The sequence below is a fragment of the Brassica napus genome, chromosome C9 (assembly GCF_020379485.1).
Source record: "Brassica napus cultivar Da-Ae chromosome C9, Da-Ae, whole genome shotgun sequence".
Classification (NCBI taxonomy): Eukaryota; Viridiplantae; Streptophyta; class Magnoliopsida; order Brassicales; family Brassicaceae; genus Brassica; species Brassica napus.
In genome coordinates, this window is record NC_063452.1 from 6235971 (window position 1) to 6261883 (window position 25913).

General features: G+C 34.7%; 2 protein-coding genes across 2 annotated transcripts; one reads left to right on the top strand and one right to left on the bottom strand.

Moving 5' to 3' along the window:
* Positions 1-1660: 1660 nt before the first annotated feature.
* Positions 1661-3170, bottom strand: LOC125592444. The gene is made up of 4 exons (XM_048767607.1): positions 2625-3170; positions 2252-2548; positions 1961-2188; positions 1661-1891 (listed from the first exon to the last, which is right to left on the bottom strand). Exons 1-4 carry the CDS (start codon positions 2709-2711, stop codon positions 1661-1663), a joined length of 843 nt encoding a protein of 280 aa, XP_048623564.1. The 5' UTR covers positions 2712-3170.
* On the top strand, positions 2935-17872 carry LOC125592445. The gene is made up of 2 exons (XM_048767608.1): positions 2935-3033; positions 17222-17872. The coding sequence occupies exons 1-2, from the start codon at positions 2935-2937 to the stop codon at positions 17870-17872; spliced, it is 750 nt and encodes a 249-aa protein (XP_048623565.1).
* Positions 17873-25913: the final 8041 nt, after the last annotated feature.

Here is a 25913-nt window from a genome sequence, read left to right on the forward strand (position 1 = left end):
ATCTTGAAGTATTTAGATTTAGATTTTGTTTTCGTTAAACAATGTTTCTCATTTCATGAGAACTTGGTTTTCGTTTTATGCTTTTATTTATTGGGTTTTCTTTTTATCAGTAAATATGTTTACTTTTCGTTTAATTTTGAATGATCACGGTTGATGTTCCTTATTTTTGAATCGATTTTACTTAAGTTTTGGTTACAAAATAGGTACAGATCAGGTATTTTAAAACTGAAGAACCGGTTTTACTCATGATTTGGTTATAAAATAAGTAAAAATCAGGTACTTTTAAACCGAAAAACCGATTGGGACCCGAACTCAAAAGTATATTGGGTTGTACCGGTTCTTTGAAGATTTACTAACCCCGACCCGAACCCGATAGAACCCGAACCGGTCCCGAACCGAACTTTCATATAATCCGAATGGGACTGATTTTGATAAACCCGAAAAACCGAAACCCGATTGGATAAAACCGAAACCCGATTGGGACCCCGAATGCCCAGGCCTAATAGATATTGATTTAGTTGAAGTAAACAAAAAGTGTTATCGTCTTCAAACAATTGAAGACTATTACTTTCTTGTTACTGAGATTTAATCATTTTAAATAGTAAAGTGTTTTTTATCTCAAAGAGTTTGGAAGTACTTAATTATTTGAATGGTGTTGGCGTTTGCAATTGTATTTATATCTATATATGCTTAAAATTATAAAATAGTGTATCTAAATAACTTATTAGCGTTTTGTTATTCATTTCAAAGATAATTTACACACACAAAACTTAATAGTAAAAACATAAACAGAAATAATATAATATCTTAACATGTACTTTTATCTCCAAATGACCAGCAAAGTAAACGAAATTTTTGTTCTCAAACACTACAAGAAAAAAAGCAAAATCCGATAGCCATATTCGTCGGAATTTCATCGGAATGGCCATATTCCAACGACATTCCGACGAAAACAGTCGTCGGAAATATCTGGTCGGAAAAAAAAAGTTCGTCGGAAATTCGTCACAAATTCCGACGAAATTTCGACAAGTACCGACAGACAATATTCCGACGGATATTCTGACAACATTTTTCATCGGAAAAGTTTCGTCAGTAATTGGTCGGAATATATTTCCGACAGATGCCGTCGTCGGAAAAATGTTCGACAAAATTCCAACGATGATGTTACTCCGATATTCCGACGACGCCTGAATCCGTCGGAATTTCCGAGAGCCCATATCCGTCGGAGTCCGTCGGAAAACTCCGACGGAATTTTTCGTCGAAAATAACCGACAGACTGTTTCGTCGGAAATATCCTACGGACAATTCCGTCGGAAATATCCGACAGACTGTTTCGTCGGAAATTTCCGACGCATCATGTTTGTCGGAATATTTCGACGTTACTTGCCGTCGGAAATTTCCGACAGAGAACGCATCATGTTCGTCGGAATATTCCGACGTTACTTGCCGTCGGAAATTTCCGACGGAGAAAGTTTCGTCGGAATATTTTTTTATTATTATTTCGAATAATTTAATTAATTTTTTTTATATAAATCAATAAAAACTGAAATTAAAAATAATATTATACAAAAACGTTTTACATAAATTAAAAAAAAACATTTTCAAGTTATTAAACATACATAAATTAAAAAAACATTTTCAAGTTTTTAAACAAAAAAAACTAAAATTCATTGGAATTCATCTTGTCAATGATCTCGTTGTTGGTCTTCTTCTGATCTGCCAATTCCGCAAGAATTGTAGCGTTTTGCGTCTCTAACGCTTCAATCCGCTCATCCTTGTTCTGCAGCTGCTCCATGATCATAGGATCTGTGTATGGAGTTTGTGAAGAGGAAGGACACGAAGACGCACGACGAGCCAAACCGACCAAACGTCTTTTCTTCTTTGGAACTGTCTATGTAGAAAAAAATTAAATATTAGTAATCAAATTAAAATAATAATGAAAGGAAAATTAAAAAGTTACCTGTTCCACCATTTCGTTGATTTGAAGTCGGCAAAGGTTGGTGGAAGCTGCCGTAGAAGCGTCATTAGAGTTCATCGGCTGAGAAGTTAGGAGTTCTGCTTTTTTGGTTTGCACCAAATCTATGACATCTCTGATGAGGGAATCCTGAATTTCACATGTCTTCTTGTTATTATATGCTTCCCTCATGACATCAACATGATCAACGGGATTACCGCCATTTGCTTCAACCTAAACACAAAGTTAATCAATAAATATGTAAAAATATATATATTTTAAATAAATAGAACTTACAAGCTGATCCTCCTTAGAAGACATACTGCAAGCCCCGAGGTTGTGGACAAAAACACCTTTCCCGCCATGATCACTGTTGCGGTTGGCTGCGTTTCTGGCGGACTTTTCCTTAGTCTCCTGCTTCCCCCAATGCACCTGCAAGTCCTCCCAAACTTTGGTGTTGATATTCTTCGGTATCTTGCCCTTGAGCCATAGTTGCTTCCACTCGTAGATCTGGTTCGTATAGGACTCCGCGACCTTCTCGTGGAAGGCCAGACGAACAGTTTCGGTACGTCCAGACTCCCAATTGAATTGTTGCTACAAAAACACCGAAATTAGTAAATAAATAAAAAAAATTAAAAGTAAATTTTTTTTTTGAAAATTAAAAGATTACCGCAAAATTACGGAACCATATCTCCTTTTCTTCGAAAGGCATCACACTGTAGGTCTCATATCCTTTGCGGAGCAAGGAATACATCATTGCATTAATGCAGGCGGTAATGCCGTTGTGTGACTTGTTGAACCTTAAAAAAAAATCAAAGATTAAGTTACAAAAAAAAGACAAAGATTATATTAAGAAAAAGAAGAGAAAAGTTACCACGTAGTATATCCTCGTGGTTGGGGATGAAACACCTTGAGATGATCTCGACCAGGTTGTCGAACCAATGTCGCAATTGGCATGACACCGGGCTCATATCGAGTAGATGGATCCTGAGGTGGAGCTGCAGGAGCAGGAATCGAATTTTGCTCCTGCGATGATTCCGATACATGGGAACTACTCCCTGAATGAACTCGCTTCCGAGGTACGGGACGACGCTGTGCTGCTGGCGGTCTATCAGGACCGTCAGACCTACAAAATAAAATCCATCAAAATTAGTCATATATATAAAATGAAAAATATTATAAATGTTTATAATTCTTAAAATCTAAATATAACTTAAAAAAATGTTTCTAATTTTGTAACAAGTTCATATAAACATATATATTAATAGTAGTAAAATGCTTTTATATCATTTAAATGTTTATAATCCCAAAAAAATAATAAGTTTTATAAAAATGTTTATAACTTTGTAAAAACGTTTATGTATATTAAAAAATATATATATAATTAAAACGTTTTATATATATTAAAAAGTATAAAAACGTTTTATAAATATATTTCATATATACAAAACGTTTTTATGATAATAAAAAAGTTATATAAATAATTATAATTCTAAATATCTAAATATAAATTTTACCAAAAATTCAAACGTTTTATATATATTAAAAATTATAAAAACGTTTTATAAATATATTTCACATATACAAAACTTTTTTATGTAAATCAAAAAAATATAAATAATTATAATTATAATTCTAAAAATATAAATATAAATTTTACCAAAAATTAAAACGTTTTATATATATATTAATAATTATAAGAAACATTTTATCAAAATATTTAACATATAGAAAACGTTTATGTATATAAAAAAAATATATAATTATAATTCCAAAAATCTAATTATAACTTTACTAAAAATTAAAACGTTTTATATATATTAAAAATTATAAAAACGTTTTATAAAAATATTTAACATATAAACCCTAAAATCTACAAATCTAAAATTTTCAATCTACATATAAACAACAAGCTAAAACTAAATCTAACAATATATAACTCCTAAAACGATCAATTCTATCCTAAATCTTTAGATTCAAAACCTATAATCCACAAATTTAACATTCCAAACCTAAAAACATATAATCTTATGAGGGATTCAAAGACTTACATGATTGGGGAAGAGATTTGGAGGAGTTGGAGTCGGAATCGGCGGTTTGTGACAGAGAGAGTAGGGGAGGCGCGGAGAAAATGAGGAAGAGGTGAACGAAATGAGGGACAAGAAGAAGGGTTGGTTTATATATCAAAAACAAACCGACTGATAAATTCCGTCGGAATTCCGTCGGTTTACTTTTACGCGGTTAATAAAATGATTTCGCGAATATTCTTCCCGGGTAAAGTGAAATATTCCGACGAAATTCCGACGAAAAATTCCCGTCACTCTTTTCCCGTCGGAATTCTATCGGAATAAACGCGAATATCGACAAAGGAAGCCTCGAGAAATCTTTGACTTTGTGCATGTTCTTTGATTGGTCAGGGGTAGTGTCCATCGGAATTTCGTCGGTACCTGCGGTCGGAATTTCGTCGGAATTGTGTTGGTACTTTCGACGGAATTCCGACGGATCCGAGAAATATGAATTTGGGGATTTGATAACAACAATCTTATGAGCACATACAAATTTTTGATAGTATGTAAATGATTTACAAGAGGTTTAACTGAAATATTTAATTGTTTCACACACTATATTATACAAAATCAAAATCTAGTCTTATATACCGTGATATGTTTGCATAAGTTTGCATCTGAAGGATGTCTAATCTGACCATCTGTGGAGTGCTCTGCATGCCTTCTCATTGGTTGGGCTATGCGTTCAGACTGATATAACCTCTTCAGTCTTTCCGTCAAAGGCAAATACCACATCCTTTTGAATAGCACCGAAACTCTTCCCTTTGTTTGCTGATAACGAGGTTTCCCACAAAATTTGCATCTATCCCGGTTCTCATCCGCCCTCCAATAGATCGTGCAGTTGTCGATGCATACATCTATCACCTGATACGGTAAATCAATACCCGCTACCAGTTTCTGAACCTCGTAGTATGAACTCGGTGCTAGATTGTCCTCTGGTAGAACACCTTTAACGAAATCAGCAATCGCATCCACGCACTCTTCAGCCAAATTATAATATGTCTTAATACCCATCAATCTAGTTGCAGATGATAAGGGTGAATGACCATCTCGACAACCTTTGTACAAAGGTTGTTTTCTTGCATCCAACATGTCAAAAAATCTCCTAGATTCTGCATTGGGTTCTTCCCCTATATAATGATCATTTACCATTTGCTTAGTACCTACACCGTAATCTACTTCCGTCCTTGGTTCTTCTAATCTAACCACAGGCTGAGGTTCGCTAGTACTACCATATTCATAACCAGTTTCTCCATGTAGATACCAAACCTTATAACTCTGTGTAAACCCTCTCATATATAAATGAGTCCAAACATCCCATTCCCTTATAACATTATTATTATTGCAGGAGGAGCATGAACATCGTAACATACCGGTATTTGCTTCCGGTTGTCGTTGAACAAGCGCCATGAATTCGCCAATACCTGCCATGCATTCCTCCATAAGCAAATTGGTGTTTGGATCCAAATGTGGTTTATCCATCCACGATCGATGATAATTTCCATAAGACATGATTATTTTTTCGGATTTGTAGAGAGCAAAAAGAGAAAAAATAATGAACGAGGGAAATGTGGTGTGGGGAGGTCGCATTTATAGGAAAAGTTCATGCGACACTCCGACAGATTTCCGACCGAATTCCGACAAACATAACAAAACTCGTCGGAAATTCGTCGGAATTGTTAAACGGTCAAATATTTCGTCGGAATTCCGTCGGAATTTGAACGGTCAAAAAATGTCCGTCGGAATTTCGTAGGAATCCGAACGGTCAAAAAAATATCAGTCGGAATTTCTTCGGAAATGCATCGGATTTCTATAACGGTCAAATTCCTCCGTCGGAATTTTGTCAGAATCCGAACGGTCAATATGGCGTCGGATTATTTTCGTTGGTAAGTCGTCGGAGTTCTTAACGGTCAAAATATCCGTCGGAATTTTGTCGGATATTTCTGACAAAATTAGTTTCGTCGGTATACCGACGAACACAAAAATATATTGTTCGTCGGTTTCTCTTCGAAATTTTGTCCGAAGAAACCGACGAACGTGACGTCCGTCGGAATGGCCGTCGGAATGTGGCGTGTTTTCTTGTAGTGAAAGAGTTGGAAAACATGTTATATACTAACGTTGTTGGCAGTTGTAAACCGCCATCTTTGTCAAAATTGTTATGTTCTTTTAGAACATTTGATTAATTCATCATAATTTCTTTGTATTTCCTTAATAGACAAAAAATCTTTGTAGATAAAGTTTATGAGTCATTTGTAGTTAATGTTTTGGTATCCGTATAGATAGATAATAGAGACAAAAAAGAAGAAGATGAGAGACAAGAAGTTGCAGAAAAGACAGAAGAACATATATAACTGTGTTCTTGATCGGAACGAATCGGATAGAATTTGTTATGTGTCTTGTTTCTATTGTTGAGGTAACGTTATTTCTATGTGTGGAGTGTGCACTGCACCAATCTTTATACGTTGGCCTATATATAATATATACAGTTTTATTCCTTTACATACGTACATACACGCAGGTATACTTGCCATATTTATTAAGGAAACCAAAACTATTGGATCAAAATAGGGAAAATCGCATTTTAAACACCGAGAGTGTTACTTTCTAACACTTTAAACACTGAAGTTTTTTTACTAGCACTTTAAACCTTTAAAGTGACATTTTTATCATAATAAATTTCCAACGACGTTTTGCAGTTCATAGACGACCGGTACTGTTCATTTTACAGGTTAAAATAATGACATGTCGGTTTCTTTTTTTTTCTTAAAAATAAAAAAATAAAATAAAATACGTAAAAAATACAGAAAAAAATCGAATGAAATTGGAAAAAAATATAAAAAATTCAAAACAAAACTAAAAAAATTCAAAATTCAAAAAACATATATATTAAAATTTCAAACTTAAAAATAAAATAAAATATTAAAAATTCTAAAAATAAGATCTAAAATTAAAATGTCAAATTTAAAAACGAAAATAAAATTTTAAAAATTCTAAAATAAGATCTAAAATATTTTAAAAATAATAGTTTGAAATTTTTCTTTATTTATTTGTATTTATATTTTAGAGCATAAGAGTCTTTTGCATCTTTAATGAAATATTTTTGGTCATTTTCTTTTTTAGAAAATCTTTTTGGGACAAAACTCAATATAATCTATTTGAGAGAATTATTAGTCCTACGTATGGTCACCATCAATTAACATGGGGTGAAATTGGCGGTCCCCGAGATGCTTTCTGCGAAGTGTACTTATGCGCTAGTCGGGCAATGTAAGGTGTCTAAATATTCTGATTATAAAAAAAAAAAAAAATTTGAAGGTAGCAAGTTTTGATATATTGTTTTTGATGGAGACAAGTTTTGATATCATCATAAGTGACGGTCACTTTAATTGGATGGAATTTTAAAATAAATATAATTTTTTTGGTTAATTATTTACAATTTTTTTTTTACAAATTTAATTTTTAAGTTTGAAGTTTTAATTTTAGATCTTATTTAAGAATTTTAAAAAAAATTAAAAAATTTCTTTTTTAAATTTGACATTTTAACTTTAGATTTTATTTTTGAATTTTTTGAATTTTTAATATTTTATTTTATTTTTAAGTTTGAAATTTTAATTTTAATTTTTATGTTTTTTGAATTTTTTGATTTTTTTTAAGTTTTGTTTTGAATTTTTTACAATTTTTTTTCCAATTTCATTCGATTTTTTCTGTATTTTTATTTTTTATTTTTTTCAAAAAAAAACGACACGTCATCACTTTGACCTGTAAAATTAACAGTACCGGTCGTCTATGAACAGGAAATCGTCTTTGGAAGTTTATTATGATAAAAATGTCAATTTGAAGGTTTAAAATGCTAGTAAAAAAACTTCAGTGTTTAAAGTGCTAGAAAATGACACTTTAAGTGTTTAAAATGCAATTTTCCCGATCAAAATATATTTAACAAGTATATCTTTTAGGTTATTGTCGCCAGGAAATATCTAACGTGTAGACATAATTCAATGTGTATACGTACTATCTGTAATTTTTTTTATATTAGTCCAAGACATCAATAAAAATAGTTGTTATGACGAATTTTTCAACTAGTTTAAACATTTAAGCATCTTTGAAAAAGTTTATAGTTTGAAGTAAGTTAAGTTAAGAGAAGATCAAGTATGGTTTAGGAGGAAAGAACATTAGTTTAACTTTCTGTCATCTTTGTAAAGTTTATCTTTTCTAATATAAATTTGACAATTAATTCCTTCTCCACATTTTGTAAGTGATTGATCATAGTGAACTGAGTGAACTGGATTTTTACTTACGTATTAAATTCCAGTTACATCATTTTGGGGTACATTTACTTAATACATAGTACAAATCTACATATAAGATATATAAATGTATTGAAATATAATCTCCAAAAATAGAATAAGAGACGATTGTGTTTGGATGATTGATTTTTTTATCAAAAGATGATTTGATTAAACGTCTCCATCTGTGAAGAAACACGAGAGAACGGAGAAGATAAAATGGGAAACATGTGAGAGCTTCAAGAATGGATCTCTCGTGAGACGTGACCGATCATCCTCTGATACATACATTCTCTAACTTATAGTTAATCCAAAACTATATACCGCAACCGCAAATGATAATCGTACACCCCCGGTTAAACGTTAAAACTATTAACAAAATAGTATTATCTCCCCCCCCCCCCCCCCCCCCCCCCCCCCCGCTAAATAAATAGATACAAAAACTAATAACAAATTAATATTCTCTCCCCACTAAATAATTTTTTGATTAATTTATACAATTTTTTGAAGTTGTTAGAACATGTTTATCCCTTGATCCTTAAGTGTGTTTCTTAATGATTATTTAATACTTTAAATGTATTTAAGTGGGATTAAGAACCATAGTTAATAAACTTTCATTTGGAGCGGTCCAATGAAAGTTTCTTAATTAGGGGTTCTTAAATAAAGATAAAATTTATTTATTAATTCAAACATATTAAAAGATAACATTTAAAACATATATTTTTTTTAAAAAAGCATAAAAATAAAAACTAGTACAATAATCGAGAATAATTTGAAAAAACATCTGAGCTAAGTAGTTGTCTCCATCACGTTCAAATTTACGCCATATATGTTCAACCAAATCAGCTTTGAGCTGTTGATGCATTTGTCTATTACGAATTCTTGTTCGAACACCCATCATATTGGCGATATTTGAAGGGATATCTGTAGAATACGTGAGATCGACATGTGAAGTTCTGGTGTCTTCTCCTTGTTGGAACTCTGAAACATCAAAATGAGTGTATCCATCTCGTTCGTCTTCTACTATCATATTATGGAGTATGATACATGCTCGCATAATCTTCCCAATTTTGGTTTTAGCCCAAAAAAGTGCTGGATTTTTAACAATGGCAAATCGAGCTTGCAAAATTCCAAAAGCACGCTCGACATCTTTTCGGACAGCTTCTTGATGTTGAGCAAATAAAGCCGCTTTCGGACCTTGTGGTATTGGAATAGATTGGATAAAAGTTGCCCATTTGGATAAATACCATCGGTGAGATAGTAAGCCAAATGATACTCTCTTCCAATGATAGAGAAAGTAACTTGCGGAGCTTGACATTTTATTATGTCATCAAAAACAGGTGAGCGATCAAGAACATTGATATCATTTAAGGTACCTGGAGGTCCAAAAAACGCATGCCATATCCATAAATCATACGAAGCAACCGCCTCTAACACGATTGTGGGTTTACCCGAACCACGTGAATATTGACCTTTCCAAGCGGTGGGACAATTCTTCCACTCCCAATGCATACAATCGATGCTCCCTATCATCCCGGGAAAGCCACGTTGCTCACCAATATAAAGTAGACGTTGAAGATCAGTCGGTGTTGGTCTTCTTAGGTACTCATCGCCGAATAAATATATTATTCCTTCCACAAAATGTTCCACACATAACCGAGCTGTCGTTGCACCGAGTAGGAGGTATTCGTCAACAACATCAGCCGCAGAACCATAGGCCAAGACACGAATGGCTGTCGTACACTTCTGAAGTGGAGAGAGACTAAGCCTTCCGAGAGCATCTTTCTTTTGTCGAAAGAATTCAACTTCATTGAAGAGTCGATCAACAATACGAATGAACAATGACTTGTTCATTCTAAATCGTCGCCGGAAGAGATTTTCAGGATATGTCTACGCAGAAGCTTGATGTTTCAGTTGCTTGAGTGCTGAACACAGGGAGTTGTGATGATCCGAGATCCCCACCCTCTGAAAAACCCTCATAAGGAAAGGGTACACTGTCTTGTCGACTGTGTAACAGATCAACAAAGTAGAAGGGCTGTGTATCTACAATACCAGAGAAGAGAGAAAGAAGCAGAAACGTGTTTGAAGAAGAATAAAGAGGGAGATTATGTTAGAAGATGAAAAGAAAGAGAGAAAGCACCGGGTATTATAGATGAAAAGAGAAGAATCATTCAACACACGCATTCAACTCTTTGAGTTGAGTTGAGATGAGAAGACATATATCTAACTTCTTTACTACCTAAGCACACACTCCTAACAAGCATTCAACACATGCATTTACACTAACCACAACCTAACAAGCATTTATTAACCTAACTACTATCCAAACTGATATCACGTTTTGCATACTTACCGAGAGTCTAAAGAAGTGTTTGGCTGTCGAGAGCTCATAGAGTGTTAGCCTCTTCACATCGCCTTCAACCACCAAATTCAATAACCACTTCTTTGGGTTGTGACTTCAGTAGGAGGAGAGCTCAAACTCCCTGTCAATATTAACAAGACAGTGAACTTATTGAATTAGATTTCTTCTCAACTTCAACACAGTCTCTTAGCTTAAATACAGACCCAAATTACAGAGGCAAATTTAAAATCTTTATACTATGACAAACAATATGATCGTCATTACCAGTTTGCTAGCTTAAACAACTTTAAAAACATTGATTATGGAACAATGAAATTGAAAGCAGAACGATGAGGTGAGAAAGTTACATAGCGCGAGATGTGATCTCCAAACTGAAGACATCGTGAGCGAGAGCTGAAAGACCGACGGAGGAGACGCCGTGAATATCGATTGAGTCCTCGTCAGTGGTGGGTTTTCATCATTCTTCACTCGGAGAAGATGAGAACCAACGGAGGAGACGCCGTGAGGACCGAGAAAAGACAAGAGATGACGGAAGCGACACAATCAGAACCGAGAGAGTCGTTGATTGTGGTGAATTTAGATCGTTCTTCTGAAGGAGAAGACAAGAGCAGACGGAGTAGACGCCATCAGGACAGAGAGAGTCGTCGATTGTGGTGGACTTCGATCCTTCCTCTGACGGAGAAGGCGCGACAAGATGGAGGAGAGCGGTGAGGACCGAGAGAGTCATCGTCGGTGCTGGGTGTCGATCCATCTTCTCACGGAGAATACGGAAGAGACGTCGACTCAACCGAGAGAGTCGCCGTCAGTCGTCTGTTTCGATCATTCGCATGTGACGGAGTAAACAAGAAGACACGAAATTGCGAGAAAAGAAAAGGAAAAAAAAATTGTGGGGCTGACACGTGGTTCAAAACCCACGCTTAAAATCGGTAACCAAAGTGGCCCATTAAGGATCGATAACTACCCTTTAATTTTGCTTGGATTTAATTAAATCACCATTTTCTCTTAAAGACCCCCTTTAAAAACCACCGATAATCATGGTCTTAAAGCGAAAGAGGCATTACTTAAGGTAAAAGACGCAGATTCATCAATGATCTATCAAATGTTACATCGTTATCAAACGTTGTACTGCAGCCGTAATTTGACCCTCCTTTACTGTAACGACTCTACATTTATTCACATGAGTTCGGTCGAGAACATAATTATATACGGGAGGTATTGAAACAGGAATTACAGAACAAGAATTAGAATTGGGAACATGTGAAGCTAATCACGAGAAATAAAAGAAAAGAGAGAAGAGCTGATCTGTGGATGCCCACTAGTGTTTTAGTTGGGCTTTGTTTTGGACGTAGCCTAAAGACTATGGCTATTCCAATATTCAACGTACAGTATTTTTAATCAACCAAATATCCATGGCCAAAATACTATAGACATGTATCCTATATTAGGCTTTAAGGCTTAGTCGGGACACAGCATATATTTCTTTCTACAAAATCGGGCCTGCAGTTTCTTAAAGAAAAAAATATATATAGATTTCAATAATTTGATTTATATTCTTTTAAATTAAGTTTAACCAGAACTGTCGAAAGATTACTACAGAAGAACTCATAAGATGTCCCTTACATATACCGATGTAACAGTTATTATCGATTCGATGGCTCTGATCCTCGTGAGCCAGACGGTGAGTTACTCGTTCTTGAATAGGAATCCCGAGCACCAAAGAGCAGAGTGATCTTGCTCGAGATAGAACCGGAAAAAGACAGAAAAAATCATAGAATAGCAAATGAATCACTGCTTCTACTATTTAAAAAAAAAGACAATTGTTGTTTAAATCTCTCAGAATTGTTGTTCTATAACAATTGTTGGACTGACGATCATCAGTCATCACATATATAGAATGAAGTTAAACTTTCAATAAAGGAAAGTACACACACGTAATATTAGTTTTTAAATCAAGGAAGAACTCCACTTGGGCACTATGAAACAGCTTGCCACAATAAGACCCGGTAGCGCAATGAAAAAGAACTCCACTTGGGCACTATGAAACCACGCGTCTGTTGTAGTCGGGTGATCGAGGTGTTCCATGGATTCCCAAGGGACCCGAGTTCGAATCTGCACCACACCAGATTTTTACACACGTGTGACCGGAACTTTCACATTTTTTCTCCGGGAAATAGTTTACCATTTTTTTATTTTGATCGGGAGACAGAAAAATGCCTTAAAATTGATTTAAGTCGTTTTTTCACTTACTTATACAGTTACACTTGATCAGGTAACAGAGGCGGACCTACGTTATCCATTAGTGTTTTCATCATGTTCAAGAAAAGACGAAGCAAGTCATTTGGTTGCGTACCCTTATATTCTGACACACCAAATCGCAAGTTCGAACCTTGGAAAGATGCATTTTGCTTAACTTTCTTTAATTTTTAGTATTTGGCCCAAACCAAATTTTAATGACTCACCTTAAAAATAAACCTGGGTCCGCCACTGTCAGGTAATGACTACAAAACTAGGGAAACACAAATAATATATCTCTGTAAAAGGCAAAATAATAACATGACTAATATCCCATTGAACATAAACCTAGCTTGAAATAGCAAATTTCATAAATGATTAGATATTAGTTATGCAACTTGCAAAAGCATACAATATATATACGCGCGTTATATGATATTTGCCCACATCCCTGTTTTAACATTATCTATATATCTTCGAAAGTGTTTGACAAAAAAATATATATATATCTTCGAAAGTAATGATGAATCCTTTTTGAATTGTGATCTACCCCAGCAGGTTGTGTAGCAGCCCTTTCTCATTCATACCTGACAGATATTACAAACCAATAAAGTCGAAAATAGAATATAATGGGACAGGATGATGGTGAAATTTAGTTTTGTAAACTACGAAAATTTAAATAACGAATCATTCGTTAAAATTATTTTACATTAGATAACACAATATTGTTCATTATACAATAATCTATCAGTAACACGTGAATAATCTAATCAGTGTCACGCATAATTAATTAATTATGAATCTATGATGGGTAATAATAACCTCCGAGAGGTTACAGTCCACAAACTACATTACTTGCATTAATTATCTAACTCATGAAGGATGTTTTAATTATTTGGCTACTCTCAGGTTTCTAAGCAAACTGTGTGCTTAACAGCAAAAGAACAGTAGGGGTTGGGGTATTTTTAAAAGAATATTTTTGGGTTGGGGGAGTTTGGGGTATTAATCCATGGTGGATTTTAATACTATTAAAACTACACGTACCTAACATTTTACAAGGATTTCCACTACACCTCTATAAATATCAAACAAATCTTTTTGTTCTTATAAGAAATTGAAATTAACGATAACTTTAATTACATTGTAGCTGGAAATATGTTAAAGATAATAGAAGAAGAAAATAAAAGAAAATGAAAAGGTGACGTCAGGAAATAAGGAGAGGATAAGAGAAGCACTTGGAAATGTTTCCCCCATGTGATCTCTCATACTGTATTTACCATTCATTATTTTCTTATTGTAAAAGCAGTTCAAGCGGAGGAGCTGGACAAGTGCAGTTTTCCTGCACATGCAGTTCTCCCACACTGTATTTACCATTCATTCTTTTCTTATTGTAAAAGCAGTTCAAGCGGGAGATTTCCATGCAGTTCAATATTTTTTTTTTGTGTGGAAAAAGCAGGAGATCTGCATGCAGATCTCACCCGCCAACATTTGGTAGTGTTGATCTGCTTTTATTTTTGTTTGGTCAATAAATAACTTTGTTACAACACATAACTTAAAAAATATATTTATCTAATTTTATGAATATAATATTTTTATTTTATTTTATTTATAACTTTAACAATACAAAATTATGATTCTCTACTTCTTATTTTTTGTCATATAATTTTTAAATTTTTTTAAATAAGAAAATAAAAGAAGTATAAGTATCTTATAAAACATTTACAGGTATTTCGGACGATACTATAACATCTAAGATATTTGTTTAGATATCTAGGTGTCATTTTTATTGTTTTAATATATGATATATAGTTTTTAAATGATTTTTGTCATTCATAAGTTATAATAAATTATTTGATCGGTTTGATCTGGTTCTCTCCTGCATGATCTGTTGATCTGCACTTGTCCTGCTTGATCTGCACTTGTCATGTTTGATCTGCTTGATCTGTCCCGCTTGAACTGCTTTTACCATTCGAAGCCTTCAGTCTCCGGCCCGCCCTCTTGTCTTGCTTATCATCCGTACGTTTAACATTATATTCCCCATCCATTTTCCAAATTTTCTTAAATTTATTTAGAATATAATATATATTCGGATGTTTTTTTTGCTAAATTATCTCGGATGTTTTCCAAACAGTTAACTTTCAATTATCATAAAACATTGTGGATATTTTCTTAATTCAATAAATATACGAAAAACGAGCTTATAAGTTATTGAGGTGTGTATTTTCGAAACTATGACAAAATCCCGATTTCATGAGAAATTTTCTAAAAATCCTTTTCCGCAATAAATTTGAGAACATACAGGTTTTCATGTTTGTTTAGTAATCATATTATATAAAGATCTTGTGGAGTTGTAAAGATGCATGTTTATCTTATAATTTCGAAGCTAAAAGCATATAAAGAGATAAACTGGCATGATCCCTAGGTTTCAGCGGTGCCCTCGCTTGGTTTTTTCATGATAGTATATATTTTAACAATAATATATGACCAAAAAAACAATAATAAAATTACAATATTTAAATAAATGGTATTGCTGTTATAAATCAATTGATAGATGTCCATAACCGGTCCGGTCCATACACTTAGAGAAAGACGGCCCAACCCTAGAGAGATGAGAGAGAGGCGGCCGCATGCCTTAGAGGAGAGAGAGAGACGGCCACAAGCTTTAAAGAAAAGGAAACCCTATTTCCTTTTCCTTGTAATTGTTATCTTTCCATTATTATGTATTAGTAGTTTTCCTAATCCTTGTTGGTTTAGGTTTTTGGATACTTTCCTTTTCTATGACTTGTAATCCTTATATAAAGGAACTCATATTATGATTAATAAAACACAGAAACATTCAGCTCTAAACCTATTGTTTCACAACACGTTATCAGCACGAGTCACTAAACTCCCTGAGCAAATCGAAAAACTCCTAAACCTAAAACCTAGCCGGCGACCTTGAACCCTAATCCGACGAACCCTAATATGTTCTTGCAAGCGTTCCAGCTCGTGTTCATCCGATCAGCCTCAGCCCTAAGGTCTTTCTGATACTAGACGAACACAGCCTCAGCTCCATCCATTCTCAGCTTGCATCCCGGACAGCTACAGCTCACGGTCCCCGATCAGCCAGCTCGCGACCCGGCAGCGATCAGCTCGCGCGACTTCAACTCCAACTCGTTCCAGCTCGCGTCCGTTCGAGGTTCTCTTGGTGGTCCGGGTTTCTACAATCTGCAAACAAAAGGTAACCCTAATTCTAAGAACATGAGAATTGAATTTGGATTGTTTGTAAAGATTGAAACCCTACAAACTAATCTCTAAGATAAAACCCTAGGATAATAGATCAAACCCTAAGAGAGTAAATCGGAGCTCGAATAAGTCCGATCCCCTAAACCCTAAATCGAGATTGATCCACTGATCAATTAAAATCATAACCTTAAAGGTTTTGATCTCAAATCAAATCCCTTTGATCAAAGATCAAAGTTTCGAAATCCCTAAAACCCTAAATTGGAAATCGGTTTTAATTTTGATTTGAAACTTAATTGTTTGTTTGATCACCTAGAAAATATTGATTAGGATTGTTTAAACCTGAATCTGAATTGCTTGACTTGGTTAAAACCCTAATGATCTAGTTTTTATCACTTTGAAATAGATTGTGGCTGTGTGGCCTTAATACATTCTAGGTTAAAATTGTTCTAGATCATCATCTGTGGCCGTGTGGCCTTGTTGCATCCACATCCGAACCTGATCACTACTGATTGATTGCAATTGAACTTAGATCTAATTCTAGGGATGATGTTGAATTGAACTAAATAGCCGTGTGGCTTGTTCTATTACTTGGCCGATTGGTTTGTTTGTTTGTTTTGATTGAATCATGAAATAGAAACCAACCACCTTAGGATTGCAATTACATGTAAAACTCTATGCATTAACCCTAAATTGAATCTTGGCCGTGTGGCTTCTCTTTCTTGGCCGTGTGGCCTAACCATTCTGATGCATTGTTCATACTCGCGGCATTGTGCCCTTGATAGACCACATTGTTTTCATCATATGATTGAAAGCCGTGTGGCTTAATGCATCATAGCTTGGCCGTGTGGCCTAGAGAGACACCATATCTAAATGGTCGTGTGACCTTTCTTGCATATCTCATGAACCAATCTCTAGGATCGTTGTATCACATTACATGGCCGTGTGGCCTAAGCATCACATGTAGACCTAGCATTCTCGACTTGTTTCGCACCATGATCGAGTAGTAAAGTGTTTTGGTCGAGAGAGTTATGAAATCATATGCACTGATTATTTTGAATTGGTTGCATCCTAAATCATGAATTGATTGATAATATGGTTTCAGATGCCGAGATTTGAGCCTTTGGATTATGCCATTCTAAATCCCTCTGGAGAAAATTATCTAGAATGGGTAATGAACACTTCAGTTGTCCTGAAATCAAGAGGACTCGGAAGGAATATCATTCAGTATGATTATGCAACTAGAAGTGAAAAGTTAAGAGCCATAACAATTATGCGCCATCATCTCACTGAGGATCTAAGAAATCAATATCTAAATATTGAGAATCCTCGTGACCTTTGGAAAAAATTAAAATCCAGATACACAATGGTGTTATTACCAAAGGTCAGGCATGAATGGATGAGTCTCAGATTCCAGGACTTTGAGTCTGTGGATGAATATCATTTTGCTTTGTCCAAAATCGTTTACAAACTGAGACTATGTGGTGAATTGGTAACAGAGGAGGATTTACTGGAAAAGACCTTCCTCACAGCTGATCCAAGAGATCTATTGTTACAACATATCTATAGAGAAAGAGGTTTCACCACCTATAATGACATGATCTCTTGCCTAACGGTAATTGAGAATGATAAGTTGCTAAAGAGAAGCAGTGAGATGAGATATCCTGAAGCAAATAAGACTGATATGGATCAGGATGAATCCAAGGCAGTCGTGTCCAATGTAACTGATGGTGTGGCCGGCATGTCTATTGACTAAAGAAATATCTCGACATGTTAATTGTGTTTTAAGTCTTTGATTTATGTTTTGCTTTAAACCTAATTGTCATTCACGATTTTATATATAAAAATAGAATTGATTTGAGTTCATTACTATTATATCTTGTCTGATCTTACTTGATAATATGAATGATTGATAAAGAAATCGCCTAAAAGGCATTATGGTTCGGTATAGTAGCCTAGTAAGAAATCTATGGCTAAGGCATTGCCTAAAGGGCATTATATACACCCAAGAATATATGACCCATTGAGTTAATATGGTTTCCAAATAGAAACAATGGGCAAAAAGAAACAAGTTTTTTCAGATTTAAGAAAGAAAGAAAACGCCTAAGACCCTTTTAGAAAGTGGTCAAGACTATACCTATGTAATCTACTGATCAAAACTATGCTACAGATCAGCATGATAAGAGCCAAGAGCCGTGGTGATCATACTGATATATCCCACGAAAATTATACACTTTATGGCAAGACCGGATTAGCCATCCTAGTCTAAACTTGATGCAAAGATTGATATTGAGAAGGCACAAAGTGTTATCCCATAAGATCTCACGTTGTGAAACATGTACACAAAGGGAAACTCATTAGGCTTTATTGTCCTAAGCATCACAAAATTATAGTATGTTCATGAGGGGGAGAGAGGATAAACCCGTGATACATGATCAATACTACAAATTCGTGAACAAATTCGTGAACCATGGTCTATGACCATGATATAAACGGCTTGGCCGGGCAGTCCATTACCTATAAGGATCGGACATCCATCCTAAAGCTTAGGGACATCATGGATTTACATGTATATAAAGTAAAAATATATCAAGCCATATAAGTGAGCATAGGTATTCCCATCTCAGATTGAATATTGGTCATAAACCAGACATACACCATCTTAAAAGACTTTGAATAAACCACCACAGACATATGTGCCGTCTAAGATGGAACCTCAGAAGAGGATTGGAAATATATGTTGGATAAGAGTATGACTTTCTCCCACGACTTCTAAGAGACCTTGAGCCAAATATGGGTGATCAGAAAGTGGCCAGGTACACGGATTGTATGATCAATGAATCCGACTATCCAATATTAAAAAGAGAAAGCTATAAGCTGAAAAAGAGTAAAGAATGATAAGAAACAGAATGGTATCAACCATCATTGTCTTGGCAAAGATCCTCGGATTAGAATTATAGACGTCCAAAGAAAGAAAAGATTATACATAGCTAGCTAATCGAGATGCCAGACACCGACCCGAAAAGAAAAGAAAAGAATGACTAAGTCATAACCAGCTTAGCACCAAACGAAATCTGATGTCCTAGAAAGAGACACAGTCAAGTTGCTACAGAGTCTAAACAAGATAGACCAAAGTGTTCCATAAGATAAGGAACCTCAGAAAGAAAAAGAGAAAGGTGCATAGAATACAAATCCGAGGTCTTAAGGAAACCAGACCAGACATTGAGAAAAGGCTGCACAGCTAAACATCTAAGGTACCAAACCATGTAGTTTGGGACGCCAAGCTACTAGGTAACAAAGGTCCTGGATAATGAAATCTCAAATCGATTAGATCATGTCTGGAACACAATGGAATCATATATAAGTGTCTACACATAAAGATATATTTGTACATAAGAGAGTAGCACTTGAACATAAAGATATAAACGAGGATCAGAACCCACGAAAGAGTACTCATAAAGAATAAAGATTATATTGAAAAGATAAACGTGGGGTTTAAAGTATCTATAGAGAAAGATAGGCGTATTGGCCACATACATATATACAGAAACGTCATCTGATATAAACCAGTGAAATAGATGAGTCTTGTGAGGGAAAAGAAACCGTGAGATATGGTACATGATCACGAGGTCTAAAGGTGTTCATGTTTCCTACTAACAGCATTCGATCATAGCTTGTTACACAAGGATACTCACAGAGACCATGGAACAGATTATAAGGAGATAAACTCTTATGTGGTGGATGCTGCTACACAATTTCGATATTGACAAAGGTCTGGTCATAAGGAAGAAATTAGATTGACATATAAAGATGTAGTAATCAGCATATGGATCACTGGATAAAGGACATCATTGTTCCTAAGCTGTTCATGGACTGAAACAAAGCAGCTGCATATAGTATGTAATACTAGTAAAGGAGTTCTATAAGAACGATCAAATTCAGTCCATATGTAAACTAATAAAGAAATTCGAATTCCTTGTGTTTATACTAAACCAACCTAAAGAGAGGTTAAAAGGTTTATACAGATCTGTGACACTAGCATGGACCGTCTACATTGTAGTACGGGCTAGTGGAAAAGAAAGATCAGCCCAAAGAAAGGTAATTCGGATTGCCTCAGCTTGCTACCTCGGATAGCATGTTCTCCGGATAGACCAATCCAACATCAGATCCTTTAGATAAGGATCCGGCATAGCAGAACAGTCTGTTGCTGCTGTGAGGCTGAGAGGAGACATTTAATCTATCCTTCTCGATCGGATACCAATAGGTTGCAGTCCATAAGAATGTGTGATCGAAGTCCATGACCTAATATATATTCATTGTGTGATATGATCCACAACAACAGAGGTCATGAGACGACATCAATATAAGGATAGGACTGCAATGAAAAACGAATATTGCATTGCCTAAGGAAATAGAGATCGATGACCACATGTGAGATTCATGAGTGTATTTGGCCACAGTGCCATAGTTAGATAAGATTGTAAAATTCATTACAACAATGATCATTGATCAAGTCATGATCTTGGACACTCATGAGATAAGTTATGAACATGTATAAAAGAAGTCTATGACTCAACATGGATCGATCAGATTAGTGCATAGTCGATAGTAGTATAGAGAAAACTCATACCGTTACCTATCAATCATCATTTTAACATCGTCATAGGCGGCTAATAGCCAAAGAGAGTATCCGTGAGGATGTTTTTGGTAGAGGACCATAGTCCTACATGTATGACTAAAGTATAGAGTGGTCGACAGCAAAGGTTCACTTCTTGACCATGTACACACAATGTCAGAAGACATGAGAAAAGACCGGAAAGATCAAAATGGTCCAATTACGGTTCAGTAATAAACTTGGCCGATTTGATTACTCTCTTCCTGCACGTCCAAGAAAGATCACGCATCAGATGCGTAGACTAAAGAACCTACACTGAGGTTCACATCAGGGGGAGCAGTACATGTTGTACTCTTTTTCCTTCATCATGGTTTTGTCCCACTGGGTTTTCCTGATAAGGTTTTAAGAAGGCAATATTAAGCGTATTACAATCCCTGAATGGTTATGGCATCCAAGAGGGAGTGTTATAAATCAATTGATGGATGTCCATAATCGGTCCATACACTTAGAGAGAGATAGCCCAACCCTAGAGAGATGAGAGAGAGGCGGCCGCATGCCTTAGAGGAGAGAGAGAGGCGGCCACAAGCTTTAGAGAAAAGGAAACCATATTTCATTTTCCTTGTAATTGTTATCTTTCTATTATTATGTATTAATAGTTTTCCTAATCCTTGTTGGTTTAGGTTTTTGGATACTTTCTTTTTCTATGACTTGTAATCCTTATATAAAGGAATCCATATTATGATTAATAAAACACGGAAACATTCAGCTCTAAACCTATTGTTTCACAACAATTGCAATCTTTTCGAACAAAATAAGAATAAATCTGGTCCTTTTCTGACAGCAAGTGTAGTCAGTTATGCGGTTTTCTCAATTTATTCAACCACTAGCTAAATTCTATAACAGTTTTTTTTTTAAATATTTACTATCATTAATCGACCCGAAAAATCGGGAATTCAAGTGTTGTTTACAAGCTTGGTTCGAACAAAATATCTAAATCAACACATAACACCGCCAGCTTCGTTCGCCCGCCATACCGACACCTTACGCTAGAGCACTCTGTGATCCTTAGACTATCAAAATCCGTTCTCAACCGATGATGAAACCACAGCAAAGGACGGGGTTTACCTCGTATGCCGGTTCTTTGCGTGTCATCACCGGAGTAGCTGGAGAATGATGATCTCCCCAAGCTAGCTTACTTCACTGACATTAAGCGCCGAGCCGCATAGGAATAAAGGCTGAGCAAAAACTTACCGAAGCCTCGAGAATCCTATCACCGAAGTTAGGGACACCAAAGTAATTCGGAGATCACCATTGGAACCTAACCAGAAAAGGTCGAGCTGCCATGAAAGCCATCCAAGAACAAGCGCTCCAATCCTGCAAAAGAACGAGAAAGATCTGTCTACTCAGTCGACCAAGTGACCTTCCGAGCACTGGGATGACAGACCCTTCACCAAGTCTACGCGTCACCTCATCACCCGACTGAGTCAACCGAGCAAATCACCAACGCCCTGGCCCAAATATGGAAACCATATTTGGTCGGATTGCGCTTGTAGACTATAACCTCGTCGGAAACATGAAGTTGTAAGTCGTCGAAGCGGACGGGAGCTGAAACCAAGGTCAATCGCTATGACCTCTCTATCTTGTTCTGGATCGTGAGCTGGATGGATAAAAGAAGAGTACCGCTGAGAAGAGGCTCAGTCAGCCATAGATGACAGAGTAAGCTTACGACTCTTAAGCTACACGAGAGGACTTCTCCGCAAACCCGCCGCCACACGACCGCTTATTTACAGAGCACACGCCGGTAGAGAGACTAACGTCTTCTTTGAACACCAGAGAAGACAATAGATTGTAGCAAGACACCGAGCTACAACCCCATTGAAACCCAGCGTTCCACTCCACTTCGACCACCGCCGAGATGAAGGAGCTTGAAAGAACAGAGGAGAGAAGCCATTCAAGACTCACGCGCCAAACACCGCCTTGACTTCAAAATAGATCGGAAAAGGGGAAAACAGATCCGCTTAAGTCAAACCCTAAAACACCGACTCAAATTCCTCAAGACCTATGACGCCTCGTTGCAACACCAGCAGTTAGACCGGAGCACCTGACCTAGGATTCAGACGCCACGACCACCACCAGGGCTCCCACATAAAGACGGAAAAAGAGAAGAGAGGAAGATGAGCAAAATGAAGATGAGAGGTTGAGGTTGAGAGAAGCCTCCGGCGCCGGAGCTAACGCGAGCCGCTTAGAGGAGCGGCCTCCGGACGCCGGAACAGATCGAGATCTAGGTTTTTTTTCGCAGATAAGGTAGAAAGAGAAGAGAGATTTGGGCTTAGTTGGATTATGGTTTTGTCTCAGTTTCTTTACAATAATCTCAAAATATTTGGATATGTTGAAGAGTTCAGATTAATTTTCCAGGGAAATTGTAGTTCACATATAGAGTTTTTAGGAGATGCAAATAATTTTTTTTAAAAAATTCATATCAATAAAATATTAGCGAAATATGTAATTTAATTTCACGTAGTAGATGGATCTAACTTGAAACGCGTATGAAATAAGTTATGTTACCAATTCGATCGTTAGGTTCCAGACAAATTCTATAACAATTAAAAATTGACTCATAAACTGAAGTAAGGTGCTTCCAGTTAACTGGTGTCTTCAAAACGCTAATAGATATTTCTTGGCGTATATATCCCCTATATATTAATCATGTAATATTACAATATATTTTTGTAATCACGTGTCATCATAAAGATGATTTTTAAAATTCTTAGAAAAATAAGTTGGTTCATATAGACATATAGTATGCTTTTTATTATCACATTAATTAGTAGTGTACAAAAGAATATTTTTTATTTCTGTAAATAAAAGCTACATAGTTACCTAATATGATTAACATATATATGATAATTAATAATTATGATTAATACATATTTGATAACAATTTTTGTATCCTCTCCCTTTTTGTTTAATTTTATATTATTAAAAAAATTAAACAGTTACATTAAACATAAAAAAAATATTAGATTTTTTCTTATATGTTATATTTTGTATTTTTTTAAATGACTATAAATTACTAAAAATAGTAAAATTCCCAATTGAATATTTTGTGATCAATGGTTTAATGTTTTTTTGTTCAAACAAGATACAAATGATCATATATCGTAGGAGTGAGTATTCAGATACCCGTTCGGGTCCGTATTAGGTATTTAGGGTTTTCAGGTGTTTCAGTATAAAGGTATAGAAACCGTTCGGGTAATTCTACACTTCGAGTCGGGTTCGAGTATTTTATGTTCGGGTTCGGATATTTTGGCTCGGGTTGGAATATTTAAATTTTGAAGAAATAGTAAATAAATGATTCATCGTTTAATTTTTTGTATTTAAAATATACTTTTAACTTAACTGGTTTTGTGACAAAAAAAAACTTAACTGGTTTTCTAATTTTTAAAAGATTAAACTATTAATAGGTTTGAAGATAAAACTTTAAAAATTGAAAGACACTAATTTAGTTTCTGTTTTGAAAATTTAGATGCAAGTTTTGTTAATGCAGGAAACAATAGCTTGATATGTATTTTAAGTGAATATCAAATGATTTTGTCCATAATTATATGTATATTATCTAATTTTGAGCAATGTGCATCATTAATATAAATATTTTGAATAAAACGAGAGAAGTAAAATAGAAATATAGGGTTAAGTATACTTATGTTTGGTTATCTTTGGATATCCATTCGGGTTCGGGTATTACCCGTTAAGGTTCAGATATTCAATCTCTCCGAATTCAATAACCGTTCGGGTATTTTTCTACTTCGGTTTGGATTTTGGATCAGACTCAGATACGGGTTCGGGTATCGGATAAAATGCAAATCCCAAATAAATCATATGAATATGAAGTCTCATTGATATATATTCATATTATATATATAGATATATTAATATCATTTGAAAGAAATGAAATACTATATAAAATATAAAAATATGCTAATTTCAAAACTTGCACTGAAAAATTATTGAGATCTTAACATGTTAATTTGAAATTTGTATTGAAAAATCTCACATTATATATTTTGTGATTAACGGTTTAAATTTTTGTTACGGCAAATATACAAATTTTTAAAAATCTTATGAGTAGGAAGTGTCAATAATAAATATTTATATTAAAATATATTATGTATCTATGGCAAAATAACTAACGTTTAATTTATACCATATAAAATAAATAAAATGATTGTTTTGATTTATTTACCAAAAATGTGGTTGTAAATTAATGTATATATTTTTATGCTTACTCTAATGTATATACTTTTATGCATACAAATTATTTTTTAAATAGGTGGTTTCTAATATCTTATTTGATCTTGACAATCCCAGAAACACACTCTTCAAATCAAGTCATTTTTAATATTGGAAGCATTATATAATATTATTTCATTCAAATTCAATAATTTAGTCTTGATTTTTATTTTTAAAAATGTTTTAATGAAATATCATGATAAGATTTCAGTCACCTTCTTTTAAGTTTGTTCGAAGAATGAGAGATTTGAACTATTTATTATAAGTTTTCTGGTTTATCATTTAATAAATCAAACAGTTCTTAGTTTATACATAGTTTACATATACTAGAATGGTAAAGTATTATATACATATGTACACTCGTAAATAACTAAACCTCAAAAGCGTAGGTTAATAAAATAAGTAATTATTTTGTTGTCCCAGAATTAGATAATCTTTAGACCAAACTGGTGAATATATACTAGACATACATTTATATTTCGAGTCTACACTTATATTCTATAACTACTTGATATATTAGATTTGAACACTAACCTGTTAATAGAGTTTTCGGTAATTTTCTTCAAAATTTTGATTCGTAGATATGTATCTGGAGTGGAAATAATTTTTACAAATATCCATTTTTTTAAATTGACACTTACGTAATTCACCGAATTCATAGAAAATGTTAAAAAAGAACTAAATTCATATCAATGAAACAGAGACGAGAACGGAAGCACAATTTTATAGAGGTAGAAAATAAAATCAATTATGGAAAGTTAATAGTAAAAAAATCGAGAGCAAAAAACCTAATCCACTATCGTCATTATACAATTGATTTTGCCTATTTGGTTTGGTAATTTGTGTAAGCCACAAAACTTAATTTCCTTTCACTACAAGAAAACACAACTAT

Coding starts and splice junctions, on each gene's coding strand:
- LOC125592444 (XM_048767607.1), bottom strand. CDS start 2,711: ATGATGTATTCCTTGCTCCGCAAAGGATATGAGACCTACAGTGTGATG. Junction 2,549..2,624: donor TATGGTTCCGTAATTTTGCG/GTAATCTTTTAA, acceptor GTGTTTTTGTAG/CAACAATTCAATTGGGAGTC. Junction 1,892..1,960: donor TCAACGAAATGGTGGAACAG/GTAACTTTTTAA, acceptor TTTTCTACATAG/ACAGTTCCAAAGAAGAAAAG.
- LOC125592445 (XM_048767608.1), top strand. CDS start 2,935: ATGGATCCTGAGGTGGAGCTGCAGGAGCAGGAATCGAATTTTGCTCCT. Junction 3,034..17,221: donor TGAATGAACTCGCTTCCGAG/GTACGGGACGAC, acceptor ATATGGTTTCAG/ATGCCGAGATTTGAGCCTTT.